The 15,085-nt window shown below is 31.5% G+C and overlaps 1 protein-coding gene across 1 annotated transcript in view; it reads left to right on the top strand.

Annotated features, from left to right (window-relative positions):
- The window catches only part of LOC129225585 (40S ribosomal protein S3a-like), a 30,957-nt gene extending 16,969 nt beyond the window's left edge, over positions 1–13,988 (top strand). The window contains exons 4-6 of the mRNA XM_054860039.1: positions 379–461; positions 1,172–1,281; positions 13,819–13,988. Coding sequence (XP_054716014.1) covers positions 379–461; positions 1,172–1,281; positions 13,819–13,946 — 321 coding nt within the window. The 3' untranslated portion in view covers positions 13,947–13,988. The remainder of the gene's footprint in view (positions 1–378; positions 462–1,171; positions 1,282–13,818) is intronic.
- The last annotated feature ends 1,097 nt before the right edge of the window (positions 13,989–15,085 follow it).

Raw genomic sequence — 15,085 nt, 5'->3', positions numbered from 1 at the left:
TATGCGGTTTATGCACAGAAATATGCGTTATTTTGCTTTCAGATTTGCTCTTTCAATAAACAATTTGTCTGATCCGATCTTGTTTATCAGAATTTTCTGAAGGGTCCGCTTTGTTTGATTGGGATTTTGTGAAAGGTCCGTTTTGTTTGATCGGGATTTTGTGAAAGGTCCGTTTTGGTTGATCGGATTTTTGTGAATGGTCCGTTAACGGACCCAAATATCCTCTGGCCAGACCCCTGGTTTCATTCATCGGTATCAGAGATGGCCAAGTGGGATCGATATAAAAAATAAAGTCAGTTGATGTGGAATGACTGATACATCTTCACTGGTAATAAAATTTAAATGTTGAAAAAATAATTTGTATGCTGTTTGTTCTAGGTCAAACTTATTAGGAAAAAGATGACAGAGACAATGGTTAGAGAAGTCTCTTCGTCCGACCTTAAGGAAGTTGTGAATAAATTGTAAGTAGTTCTAACTTAAAACAGTAATCTATGAATTAAGTTATATTTTTTAGTAGCTAAAATTTTAATTTTCATTAAAATCTGAAAATAGAAATATTTTGCTGCTGTAAAACTTAACTATGTTCAGTAAAGAATGATTATGCTTTGGTTGCCTTGCTCATATAAATACAGATGGATATCGAGAAAATATTAGGTTAAAATTCGTCTAAAAGGAATTTAAGTGATAATTTTTTTTTCGTGAAGACAATAGTTTTTTTGATGCAATGAATTTAAACTGAAGAAAATTTTGCCTTTACAAGCAAAAAAAACTTTGGTTTAACGATTTTCTCAATTTAATTATACATTTCACTGGTCCGGATTTAATTGCGCTAAACATATACGATATCTTTTTCCAATCCCTTAACAATCGTTAAATCGTGGTTATACTGTACTTATAATCTGCCTGTGCAGTTGCATTACTGTTACTAGTTAGTGTAATGTTTTGTTTTTGCTTGAAAAAACTCCTTAATTGTTGCATTTAGTGACTGGGATATTGAAGTATTCACTTGTATCAAATAGAGTACCAAAATCTTAAACTATATTGGTTTGGCAGTTTGATCTGTTCAATTTGTGCCTAAAATTAGAATATTATATAAATTAAAAATTTAATTATTGCGTTAAATATTGTAAATGGCAATATAAATAAAAGTAATATTAGCTGTTCATTTTAGAATTCCAGACAGCATTGGTAGAGACATCGAAAAGGCATGTCAAGGCATCTATCCTCTCCATGATGTTATGATCAGGAAAGTTAAAGTACTAAAGAAGCCTAAATTCGATGGTTTGTGTTTGAATTTTTTTTATCTGTTAGTTTTACATAAGTTTGCTTCAACTTTGCTTTATGCTTTGGTGTGTGTCTCTTTTTTTAATAACATTTTTAAGTGTAATTTGTTAGTAAGACCTTTTACTGATGTAGGAGTGGGTAGGAAATCATTACACCCTAAAGGTCATGGATTTTGGTCAGTATTGAAGTTTGATATGGGAAAGTGTGATTTTTTAGTAAATCATGGAAGGTGACAATAAGTCGTATTTTAAATTCTGGTTTTAGTAGATACTAAATTTTTCTGATTTGACATGAAATTTTTGCATTTTAGCATTTTTTTATGCACAGGAATCTCTTTAAATAATTTTTATAATAGTTTCATTTCAGACTTCATCTATTCCTATACAGTGTTCGCACTCAACTATCCGTAACCAGGGTCCCATTAATGAAATAGATTCGGGTCCTTTGGTGGAAGAAATGAGTCCCTTAAATTTCAAACATAAAATCTTTGTGTAATTAATGAATAGTATAAAAATATTTACACTTGGGGGGGGGGAAGCATGAAATCAAGTAAATTGGTTAATTTTGCCCAAATTCTTTATGGTTATCATTGTAAAATTATTTTCAAATAATACACTTGCAAGATTTACTTATGTGAGAAACTATTTGGTCAGTTACAATGAGATTAACTCAAAATTTACTTTAGAAATGGATTTTACCATAAAATAAAAAACGAGTGCCTCTGATTGATCAAGCAAAAAGCAGGGTTCGTATGCCCTTGAAAAGTGCTTGAAAAAAAAAGTTCATTTTCAAGTGCTTGAAAACCTGGAAAAAGTTTTAAAACCTTAAAAGTTTCTTATTGCTTAAATTCTCTCAAAAATCATCGGATTGTGCGTACAAGTTTTGAAAAGTATTTCACCAATGCAATTTACTGAACATGTGCTCAATATGCAACATCGTGAAAAATTGCTTTCATGTTTGGGATTTCAATCCTTTTGCATCTTGTGAATATTTTGATGTCTTTTACAACCGAAAGATATTTTGACATATGGTACCTTAGATTACATCATTTTTTTGTTTTATTTCATTAATTAACAAAGGAATTAATTTGGAAACCATGACAGCATTGAACTTGGATTTCGCGGAAAATTGTTCTTGTGTTTGAAATTTCAATCTTTTTGCATCTTGCAAATATTTAAATATTTTGGCTAATCAAATGTTATTTTCGCATATGTTGCCTTAGATTGGTACTTTTTTGTTCAAATTTAATAATAATAATTATAAAAAAAATTTTATGGGAAACATGCCAACGTTGAACGAACTCGGACTTCGCGAAATATTGCTTCTCGTGTTTGAAAAAATATATTGACCAATCGGATGTTATTTTCACATATGCTACCTTACATTAGCATAATTTATGTTTAATTTTAGTTCAATATAAATTTGTTTTATGGGACATTGAACTTAATTCGCGAACATTTGCTTCCCTTGTTTGAGATTTCAATCCTTTTGCATATTGTAAATATTTTTATATTTTTGTCAACTAGAAGTTATTTTAACACATGCTACATCAGATTAGCTTATTTTATTTTTTATTTTAATAACTAAAGAATTACTTTGGTCTTGTTTATGCTTATTTATTTTTGCAATTTTGAATTTAATTATCTTTAGCTAATTTTCGGTTATAGCATGTTTTTGAAAAAATTTAAATTTAATCAATTGAGCACCTAACAAATTAACTTAGTTTGTATTTTAAATATAAAGTTGAATAACATAGTGTTATCTTTATGTCTGCTAAAATAATTAAGGTGTGTAACAGGAGGTGGTTGTTATGATTATTCACTGGAAATCCAGTAGTGTTCGTTATGCTTTTACCTCCCTATATTTTCAATTTTTCCCTTTTCTTCAAATGTTCAAAATTGCTACTTTAGTAAGGTTGTGGGTACTTGGAACAGCTTACCGAAAGTGGCTGTAATCAGCAAAGAGGTAAATAGCTTAAGGAGGGTCATTGATCTTGATTTGGGTCTAATAAATTGAATAGGACCAGCCTAGCTAGGCCCAGTGCTTGTTGCTGGTTATCAACAGATACTAGGCCTGGTACTTCTACGTAGAATATTTTGACTGAATAAACTTTTTTTACTGTTGTCCCATATGTACCTTCAAGTAATAAGGGTGATTAGTTTTAAAAATTACCCCCCCCCCCTCCCTTTGCCCCGATTTGCTCTTTGAAACTGTCAGGTAATTTTTTATGAATTCGCAAATCACACCTGAATATAATTGCCTTCCTAAATTTAAATTCTAATTTCAACAATAACTCGTTTGTTCCCAAAATTAAGCTACTTTTGTCATTATGTCAACTTCTTGTGAATCTTTTCAGTTTCGAAATATAGTGCTATGAATCTGAAGTTGCACATTTATTAACTTTTACAAGTTATTCAGTGAAAGCTGAATAGGCTGAAGTTTACATTCAGAGTATTTATCACTTCTTAAGCAGCTTTTGTATATTTTAAGTTGCGGAGACTGGACTGTGAACTTTCATAAACTTTTCTTATTTACTAATTTTTACTCGAGGATAGTTGAAATGCCTTATGGGCTGAACAACTAATACATACATACGAAAATTGATTTGCATACTTATGAATGATTTGCGAACCTCTAATGTTTTAGAACTTAACAGTGCAACCTGAAAATACTTTCTGGGTGGTGTTTTTGTCCTAACCGCGCTTATATAGTAATAAACCAGCGCATTAATATTAGAAATAAATATTGAAACTGGGGGGGGGGGGTGACTTCAAAACCTCCTCTCTGGCAATGCCATTGAACTTTTGGTTTCTTCTCATAAAAGTTAAAACACTCGTGAAAGGTTTTTCTTTTTTAACATTAATTTGCTGATTCTAGAAAATATACATCTTTAAATGTGAAGATTGCAAAATTAAACGTCCTGGAATCTGCTTTTGTTTATGACCAAAGTTTTCAGACATTTTCTGAAAAACTTTTGACATAGTAGATCTTTCATCAAAGTGTCTGTGTTGTAGATAAAGCAATTTTGTTTTCCTATACTTCTTTGTATTACTGCCTTATTTCTATTTGTGTGTGTTTGTTTGTAGTAAATGAAATCTGCATACAATATTTTTAGTAGAAATTCATGATATTGCCTTGAAAAGTACTTGAAAAGTGCTTGAATTTTTTTCTCCCTGAAGGGTATGAACCCTGAAAAAGAGACTCCCTTAACCTTTGCTTTCCTGGAAATTTTTCTTAGTGAAAAAAAGCGAACAGCCCCCCCCCCCTCTCCCCAATTATTATTGGCAATTACATAATTTAAAAAAAAAATAGCAAGCAAATGAACCAAACGCAAAAATTGCGATTGCAAAAACAAAACATTTTCTCATATGAGTGAAAATTGCTCTTTTGCAGTCTAATCAGTATATTTGACTTTATTTTGATTTGTTTAAAATATCTTTGACTTTTGTGCTATTTTTAAAATTGTGCCTTTTTGAAAATGGCGATTAATACCAGACTTAAAGATCAGAAAGAGATGATCACTAGAAAAAGAACAAGGTTAAAGTGATTTTGTATAAAATTCAACTATTCATAAGCAAGTTAACAAAAAAAAAGTGTTCAGAACTTTGTGGTAGCGCAATCAGGAAAATGTTCCCCTTTTTTTTCTCCCCTCTTTTTATTGGGGATGCAAAATAGCTCTTTTTACTGTACGGTTGTCTTCTATTAATCCTAAAGATTGCATTGAAACCACTCCTTTTAGTCTTCATTGCTGTTTTCAGGAATTTCCTCAAGATAAAAGTGGAGGGAGAGCTTAATCTTAGGATACAATACAATCGGCTATTTATAATTTGCTCCCTGAGCTCTGCCCAGAACGTGACTGTAGGCTCCAGTCCTATCATTAAAATTCCACTGACTGGTCAACAATAAGAGATATGGTCATTTCCATCCCTTTCTGTTGATTCTCCTGGTCATTGAAGCTTAAAAGCATTTACTAAATAGATCTTTAGCATTTTCTCCATTTTTTTTTTTTTTTTTTTTTTTCTGGTTCTTATCTTTTGGGTTTTCTGGGACCTGATTTTTTGCGGAAGTTGCTTCCCTTTCCTGCGAATTTGAGTAAAAAACGAATTTGAGTAAATAAACTCGCTATAGGGCGTAAACGCGAACCCTGCTATATAAACATAGGATGTATTCCAATTTTCTCGCTCACACCGGTATTTACATTTACAAATCTGATTGCATCTGCTTCTGTAAAACTTGCTTTTTTTTATGACAAATTGATTTCTCTGTTTGGGCATTAATTTAATATTTATTTGCTGTACCATCACTTGTAAGATCATTATTTTTCACCAGTGTTGGTCTTAAATTTACTAACCTGTTGCAGTCTGTGTCACGACACACTTAATAATTTTCATGAATTAAAAATGGGTCTCTAAAGTAGATGAAAAAGTAATCTTTCAGTTTAAAGGTAATTGGGGAAAACATTTTATTTTGATTTTCCATGCGTCAGACCCCGGTTTAATGAATTTCGTGATTTAGCGAATTTTTCTTTTTCTCTGACTAAAATGAAGGCAAAAACCACATTTACTGAATAATAATCCCTGAAATAAAGACTTAATTTAACAGTCGAAAGGAATTTTTTGTGTTAATTTGAGATAGGAAAAATTGTATTTCAAAATATTACATCCATATTATCCTAAGCCAAAAAAAACTTTTCTTTAAATCAGCCATTTTTTGACGGGCAAGGGTAGAATCAACGAATAGTGATTCTGATGCAAAAAGAGAGAGTGAAATTCCCATTAGAACTTACTTTTGCAAATGCTTACATGGCCTGGAAACTAAAAACATATCACATGCAGCAGGCTGCAATGAGTCAAAAGAGATCTATTTCAGTCAAGTATCAAGGAAATTTTAAAACATCTATTACTCAGTAGTTTAGAATTTCAAATTAACCAAGTTGTGATAAGCTGAATAAAAAGTGTAAACTTTCTAATTATGGATATTTTTGCACAGTTGCTTATTAGCGGTTTTAGGTAAGTTTTTTTTACCCCAATATTACGAAAAAACCCCATTTGATGCATAAAAGTTTCGGTCTCGGTGAATTCATTAAATCGGGATCCATCTGTAAATTTGTGGTCCTTAATTTTTTTTCTTGAATAAAAGTAACATTCCCTTAATTTATTTTTAATTGAAGCAGATTTAAAACAACATTATTAAATATGCTATAGATTACGTAAAACAAAGCAAAAAATTAAAATGAGCTATTCAAAAACTTAGAAAGCCTATCATATTATATAAATTGTTTCAAAGTTATGACTTAGCAAATTTCATTGTATTAGGTGAATGGATCAATTTCAATGGAACAGGGTAAAACTTTAATAATCCATGAGAGGCTATAAAAACCCAAATAAGGATGGATGTTCTGATAAATAGTTTATCATGATATGATATTTAAAATATATGGGTGTTCAGTGGCGTAGCTAGACCCGACTTTAGTTTATATATATATATATACATATATATATATATATATATATATATATATATATATATATATATATATATATATATATATATATATATATATATATATATATATATATATATTATATATATATATATATATATATATATATGAATTTTTCCTTTTTCTTTTTCTCTTCTTTTCTCTTTTTTTTGAGACTAACTTTTGGGGGTTTGTCCCAAAACCCTCCCTACTCCCTGTGGGTGTTAACATCTTATCAAGTCTTATGACTCCGCAAACTTTAAATTTTCATATTGTCCATTGTACGGCATCCTTTGATTGCTGTTATCCATATCTGACTATACTGCATGGTGTAAACACTTGGCTCATTTTTAAAAACAATAGTCTGAAGTGGTTAGACTATTGTATTTAAAAATGAGGGTTGCCACTGGTGACTATTTTTGACCGTAGGCGACTGTAGCGACTTTTTTGATCAAAAATAGCCTGAAAGCGACTTTTTACAATTTTAGCCAACTTTTTTCATGTTTTGTGATATTTATTGAAAAAAGAAAAGCTACTATGAGCTCAAGATTTGTGTTGAGAAAAATGCTTCCTCTGTTTTAAGATTTCAATCCTTTTGCATCTTTTAAACGTTTTAATGTTTTTGTGTTTTTGATAATCAGAGATTATTTTGACATATGCTATCTTTTATAAACTTATTTTGTTTTATTTTGATAATAAATAAATATCTTTGGAACCACGCCAACATTTAACTTATGTGTGGTGGATTATCATTCCGTATTTGAGATTTCAATTCTTTTGCATCTTGTAAATATTTTTATATTTTTGACAATCAGGCTCAAGTTTGATTGTATGCTACCTTAGATTAACTTATTTTAGTTTTATTTTAATAACTAATAAATTTTATAGAATTTTGTTGATAAATAGATACAGTAAAACCTGTAAAGTGGACCACCCTTGTAAGTTGACCACCTGTCCTATGTTGACCACTTTTATCAGGAACGGAATTAGTCCTATCTCATATAATGAAGGAAAACCTCTGTAACTTGACCACCTCTCTATCTTGACCACTAATGCATGCCAAATTTGGTTTGGAGTATTGTAAAAAACCCTTTGTAAGTTGACCAGTTGGATTTTTTTTCTTTCTTCAGCATATTATTTTATCTTATTATTTATTTATTTATAATAATAATAATTATTATTTTTTGATAGCTTTAAAAGAATGTTTTTAATGTTTGATGACATACTAGCATTTTACTAACTAAACAGCAGCATAAAGCTTATGCTGCTCTTTATTCTCCAAACTTGTTTTTCATTTGTTGTTTTATTTGAGATAGCTTTTTGTACTCTGTTCGATGAAAATAGGTGTCAGTAGAAAAGTTCAAAGTCTTTTCTTTCAGTTGCAATATGTTGTAGCAACACAGGAATTCTGCTAAAAAGAGCAGGCCCGGATCTATGCATTTTTGCCCCCCTGCAACAAAATATGTAGGGCCCCTCCCTAGTGGCCAGCAGTGTCTTATTTGTCTATTTTTTCTTCAATTTCTAGGGTCGTTAGCTCCTTTAAGGACGCGTGCCCCTCGCACTGCGGGTATGCTGATCTGGACCTGCTAATGAGTAAAGTTACATGTTTCTGGTGCAAGGGATTAAGAGATAGGACATTTTAATTTTGCCTTTATGAACTAGGAGATTCGAGCTTGTTGCTTTTTGTGCTATAATTTTTACATAAAAAGGCTTCAAAAAGAAAGTTAGTTGAACTTGATTAATAAAAAGTATGAAATATTAAAAGTAATTGAAAATGGAGAAAGCCAGAGAAAATAAGCTGGCATATATGAATTTTCTAAAACTACAGTGTCTAATATAGTTAAAGACAAGGAAAAAAATAACAATTATGTGAATAGTATTTTTAATTATTGTTTCACTTTCAATAATGTTAAACAATGAAAGTGTGTTGAACAGAAAGAGTAAGGGTGAATTCCTCAAAAAATGAATACATGGTGCAAGAAATGACAAAAAAAAAAAAATTACCCCCTTTATAAGTTGACCGCCAAAGTACTGCACCGCGAGTGGTCAACTTACACAGGTTTCACTGTACTTCTTTGGTTTAAAGAGCCAATTAAAAAATCTAAACTCATCATTGTTAAAAAACAAAAATGAAGCAGTACAAAACCCTTATTAGAGACTAATCATTTTATTTGGTATTCAGGCATGGGCAATTAAAACAGAAGAAAATTGGCTACTCATTTTTAGTCTAAAATGTCTAAGCGGATGCAAATGGAGGCTAATTATAGGACACTCTTTGGCAAAATACCAACATGTAAAAATAACAAAGGAACTGTAAAAAATGGCATCTGGGCACACAATTCATATAAAAATTATCTGGAGGAACTAAAAAAGTTGAAATTCAGAAGGAAAACAAAAATTTAAAAAGAAAAAAAAAAAAAACAGCAGAGAGGAATAAATCAAATGTAAAACAATATGAACTGAACAACTCAAAAGACAAGGCAGAGGTGATCGCATAGATAAGAAACTCAATCAAGAGTCTCCAGATTCTCTATTAGAATTAGCATAGCAAAAGGAATGGAAGGTGCAGAAAAGTTACAAGAAGGGGAAGGAACAAAAAGAAACTAAAGTTAAAACTTATTGTTAACAGAAGAAAAACCAAGTTTTATTGATTGTGTAACTAAATTGCTAAGAAATGTCTTAGGGTTTTCCCATTTTGTAATGAAAGTTCAAAATTTTTAACTATGCAGTAATTATATGTTTGTTTCAATCACACACAAAACTCAATTTATAACTCCTTTATGTTTTTAAAACCAGAAGTAATTGTGTTTAAGTTGCCTTGAAATTAAAAAAATATACCTGAGGGTTTTTTTCTTCGCTTTGTTACACTTAAAGCGTGACCTTACATGTAACATCTTCGTGACGTTATGTGTAAAGTAACTTACATTTTTAAAACAGCAATTCCATCAAAAAATGCTAAAAATGAACTAAGTAAATGTTGAAACAGAAGTTAAATCTATGTTTTGATTTTCTTGTATTTACTAGATGTAGTGATGTTTCAAGATGTTGTATTGTGTGGTTTTTTTAATTACATGGTTTGTATACTTTAATGAGAAAGTAAACTGCATTTAATAGTTGCATTTTCAAGTGTTGGAAAATGTTAAGATGTATGATTAGTCCTAGGGAGAGGATTAGTCCCCTTTTTAAAGATTATTTTGGATCTTTTTTTTTTTTTTTAATTTTAATCTAGTGTCAAATGTAGTGCATTGAAAGAATTGACTATTTAAGAACTATTTTGAAAACCACTTTCAGAACGTGTTAGTTATTGGCAAAATTTGAGCATGACAAATCATATTTTCCCTGGTATAAGATGATGTAGCAGAAGGAGTAAGGGATTTTTATAGGAGAGAGAGCAGCTTTTGGGAGTGAGCTTAAAGCAATACTTTAACCACGTTGCAGTTCTTGGCGAGATATCTCATCCATTTAACATGTAATTCTGGGACTAGTCAACTGCAAGGGGTTAAAATAAATTTGAGCTTAGTTTTTATCAAAGATGTTGATTGTAAGTACAGTAGAGTCGAAAATCCAAGGTAATTGGGGCTCACACACGTCAACTCAGATTATCCGAAAAATTCATGAATATTTCGTGCCACTCAGGGGGTGTTGTTGAAATCAATATCTCAATGTATTTTTATTTACTTTATGTAGTTCTAAGTTTTACAGTTTCAAAATATTTCCATTTTCAGATTTGATTGAAAATCATTTTTTTAGCTCCTCAAAAAATACATTAAAATAAAAGTTAGGGACTTCGGATTATATAAGCTTAACCTCTAACTTTCAAGACTCGGATTACTGTACTGATTTTGTTCAGTATCTTAAGCTCTACAAGTTACCTGCTTATCTGTTTAGGCATTGTAAGCAATTTTTGAGATATTGTTAGCTTAATTTAAAATTTGTGCTGCAGCACAAATCTATACAGCAGCTAAAGCTCATTTAGGAGGATAGAATCTTGATAGAATCTTAAGTCTAAACATCTTGTCAAATGTTTAGGAATCAACAAACAGTGCAGTGCAAGAAATTTATGAATAATAGTAAAAAATTGACATTTGTGTGTGGGGAGGCACATTCACCAAGTTTACTAATAACTTTATTTGAATGATAATTTACCAGTGTCTTATGAACTGATAGTCTTCACAGGTGACTTTAACCAGGGGCGTAGCTAGACCCGACTTTCGGGGGGGGGTTTCTTCTTTTACACACACACGCACACACATATATATATATATATTTATATATATATATATATACATTTTTTTAGTATTAAAAAAATGAGAGGGAGGTGTATCTTACATACTTTGGAAAGGGGGTGACCCTATTCCGATACTTATGTCAAACAAAACAAAAGCAAGGAATTTTTTATTTTTTTAATGTTGTGGAAAATTCAACTTTTTTTTCTTTTTCCTCCATTTAATTTAAAGTGAAATTTTCTAGCATTCTCTTGTCAAAACCAGTCTTTCCAAATCAAGGGGAAATCAAATATCTGATGAGCGTGTTTCGTTCATTTCAGTTTGACTGCTTAATTTAGAGGCTAACACACATCTACAAAAGCTGGCATCCCTGAAAGCTAATAGATACTTCCATTTCTGCCTGTAAATTGGATGTTTGACTTTCAATCTCATCGGTGATCAGACTATAAAGACTTTTTACTAACTTGGTTTGCACTAAAAGTATGAAATAAAATAAAAAAAGACTTCTTGAATTATAACCCACAAAAAATAAAATTGCTTTTCATATCATTATATTTATATGTTGCTTGTTATGTATTTAAATTTATGCTAAATCTAAAGCAGTTAATAAAATTTGAGTAAAAAATGTTAGGGAAGAAATATAGGCATTAGAAAGTTATTCGCTCAAATGCATACCATCTGTTCTCCTCTCAAGTCTTTATTTTAATTTTATTAGCCGCTTTAGAATTTACATAAATATCTATTTGAGAGTGCAACAGCAATTTTCGGGTATTATAAACAGAAGTCTTTTTTTTTCTACTTTTTAATCCGAACCAAGCTAATAGAAATAATCTAGATTCATCTCGTTTTTAAACATTTTATTCATGTAATGCTATGCAGTTTTTCTTTTGAATTAAAATAAAATTACCTTCAGAAGGGTCCGATGGGACTGATGTTGCTTTGCAGACTGTACTTCGTTTTCTTCAGACGACGTTAACATTCTCTTTTTAGAGCAATCCTTTTCGTCATTTTAATTTTTTTTTCTTTTTTTTTTTTTTTTTTTTGGTTGAAAAAAGCTTGTTATCGGTCTTGCTCGCTTCATTATGCAACAACTTTCACTTAGAATGTACTATTTTAAACAGACTGTACGTTTCCAAAAGAATATGCAGTAAATACTGGATGAAAAATCAATGATTGCAATGGATACTCTGGTTAGCAAAAGTCGTTTTGACTATGACCTATGACACACGAGATCAGACCAACAAAAACCTCTATCGAATTCCGGTTATGCTATCATTTTCGGATTCAAAGCCCAATGATCTTTAAAGCAGCAAACAAAAACATTTTCTTCAACTCAGAAACAGAGGAATTGTCTTCAAGAGCTGAGGAGACAGTGGAAAAAAGGGAGAAATGCATTCCACGAATAGGCTTTCCAGGAAGATTAACCAAAGGACAGTCGTTTCGCGCACTTTCTTGGAAGAAGAGTAAAGGGGTGAAATTCACAGGTTTGAAATGTTTAAAGATCATTCAAGTTAAAAACCATTTCGCTCTGTTATCCGGATTAGTACTGTTCTTTGGTTGCTCTATTTCTTTAAATTGTGATTCCTTAGAAAATTGAAATGATAGGAGTGAAAAGAAAGTATAAGTTTTTTTCGAGTGATGAAAAAAGGAAAATTGTAGAATACTGACCAAGTTAGAATTGCTGCAATTGCTAACCTCAAGAGAATAATGAATCCAAAAAAAAAATCAGGGACCAAAAAAGCAATAAAAGACTTCTTCTTGAAAAAGATATGCTTAAAGTTTCTTTTACTGTCAAAATGATTCCTTAAACTCTCAATAAAGCACTAAATAATGTAATAATAGAATAAATACCTAACAAAAACTAATAAAGAGGAATTTTTAATCAAGAGCCCACGTTGTCTTTAGTATCGATTTCAAATTTTCACCATCGTATTTCAAATTTCTATAAGAAGTCTCTTAAAGTCCCCGTATTTCAAAACGTCTTTATCTCGATTTTTTTCTTTAATGTGAAATTCGAAATATACAGATTCGACTGTATGCAATATTCCCACTGCGCGGCTCATAAAATTAAACATATTTAACAATTTGTAGAATCAATGACAAAGAAAGGCTGCATATACGTGGATTTAACAAATCAATCTCATTTCTAAAGCGAAGTGTCAAATTTCACTCAATTATCAAAAAATTGTCGCAGCAGAGGGAGGCGCCTTTATGCTTGAGGGTCACACATGGAGCAGATTTTCAGGGGGGGGAGAGAAATGAATTTTTGACCTTTGTTACTCAGGAAAAAGTCGTTTAATTTTTTTTCTTTTTCTTCTTTCTTTTCTTTCTCTTCCCTCTTTTTTTGAGACTAACGTTTCGGGGGGGGTTTGTCCCCAAACCCCCCCCCCCCCCTTAGCTACGCCCCTGACTTTAACACTCATTCCTATGCTTGGATTCTGCAGTTCTGGAACTAATACTAAGTTTCAAAATGCATTCAACACATTCTGGTGCGCGTTTGAGTTCCCTCTCACTGATTCCCACGTGCTGCTTTGTCATTCCGCTGTGACACTTGCATGGACACCACATTGTCTGTTGGGAATTCTGGTGTTTAGTTGTACAGGGGTTTTCTAGGGCTTCTTTTAAAAAAAAAATAATGCATTTTTGGATTTCTTCCTTTTTACTCTCTGAACACTCATCCATGAAAAAATAAGATAAAGCATGAAATATAAAATTCTTTTATTTTGCATTTATGTCTTTGAGTGTTGACTATTTTATTTTCTCTGATAAATGTCTACTGTTTAGTTTGTCTATTTTTTTCTTATTTATTTATTAATTTTTTTCCAGTGGGTAAACTCATGGAATTACATGGTGAAGGTTCTGGAAAATCTTCAACAGCTGTTAAGGTTGGTGAAGAAGGAGCAAAGATCGACAGACCAGAAGGCTATGAACCACCTGTATTAGAGTCTGTTTAATCCGATGAACAATAAAAAAAGAAAACCCTATTTGTATATATACATTCGTTTTGTAACAGTTCATTAATGACTTCAAAAATTGACATGGCACAAAAATCTTAGTTATGACTTGGGTACCAGGTCTAATGACACTTCAAGACAAGATAATCACAATGTTTTGAATGTATGTTACGTTGTGCAATTTCTACATAATAACCTACCACTCCAACATGAAATACACCACCAACTCCGTCATTCCAGCCCAGGGCTGCAGTTGCATGCACTCCACATCCACTCCAACATCCCAGTAAAACGGATATACCAAGGAATGTGTGTCGAGTATTCAGATATACCTTCAATATGAGAATTTTTTGTTGCCACCATGAAATATGGTTAAATAGTTTTATATTGTTTGGTTTAATTCAAATCTTTCCATGTGAATTCTTGAACATGAAAAAGTATTTCATTCCCGGGATAGTTTTGTGTTAAAAAAAATTCTTCGACCAAAGTATGCACTTAATTTTTCATTTCGACATTTATCCGTGCAAAAACAATTTGAAAAGATTTGACCAAGATATCTACTTTTATATTTCACTTTTTGCTTTCCCTGGCATAATAAATGATCATGGTAGTCTAATATTTTTAGTTATTTATTTGCTAAATGCCTCATACAGTAGAATGTTGATGGAAGTGGTCTAGCTAGGATATGAAATGAATCATATAAGTCATGCTTTTCTATGCTATGAGGGCACATTTTTATGATGAGCTTGGAATTGGTCAAGCTAGTCAGTTCGCAACAACTGGAATCTAATGATGCCAACAAAGCTAGTTTCGGTTTTTGACATTTTTATATTAAAAACCATCAAATATTTTAAGACATATAACACAAAATTACAGAACTTAAAGGTTTTTTCACACAATATGTAGTTTCTCCATGAAAAGTTTTGAAGGCGGGTTGTGTCTGGTCTTGAAGTTCTCCAGCCATTCAGCGCTGGCGTGGAAATCTTCTATGTTCAGTAGTACATGCCAATTCTACTGTTTTTAACGGGAGACTCCTGTTTTTTGCTTCTATCTCCCGATTTCCTGTTTTTTACAATTTTCTCCCGTTTTTGCAGTTTTTTCAGTCAATCAACAAAAAGTCACTTTCCTCTCAATAGATG

The sequence above is a fragment of the Uloborus diversus genome, chromosome 7, assembly GCF_026930045.1.
Source record: "Uloborus diversus isolate 005 chromosome 7, Udiv.v.3.1, whole genome shotgun sequence".
Taxonomy (NCBI): domain Eukaryota; kingdom Metazoa; phylum Arthropoda; class Arachnida; order Araneae; family Uloboridae; genus Uloborus; species Uloborus diversus.
Note: the sequence above shows the minus strand (reverse complement) of the source record. Positions and strands in the feature narration are given on the sequence as shown.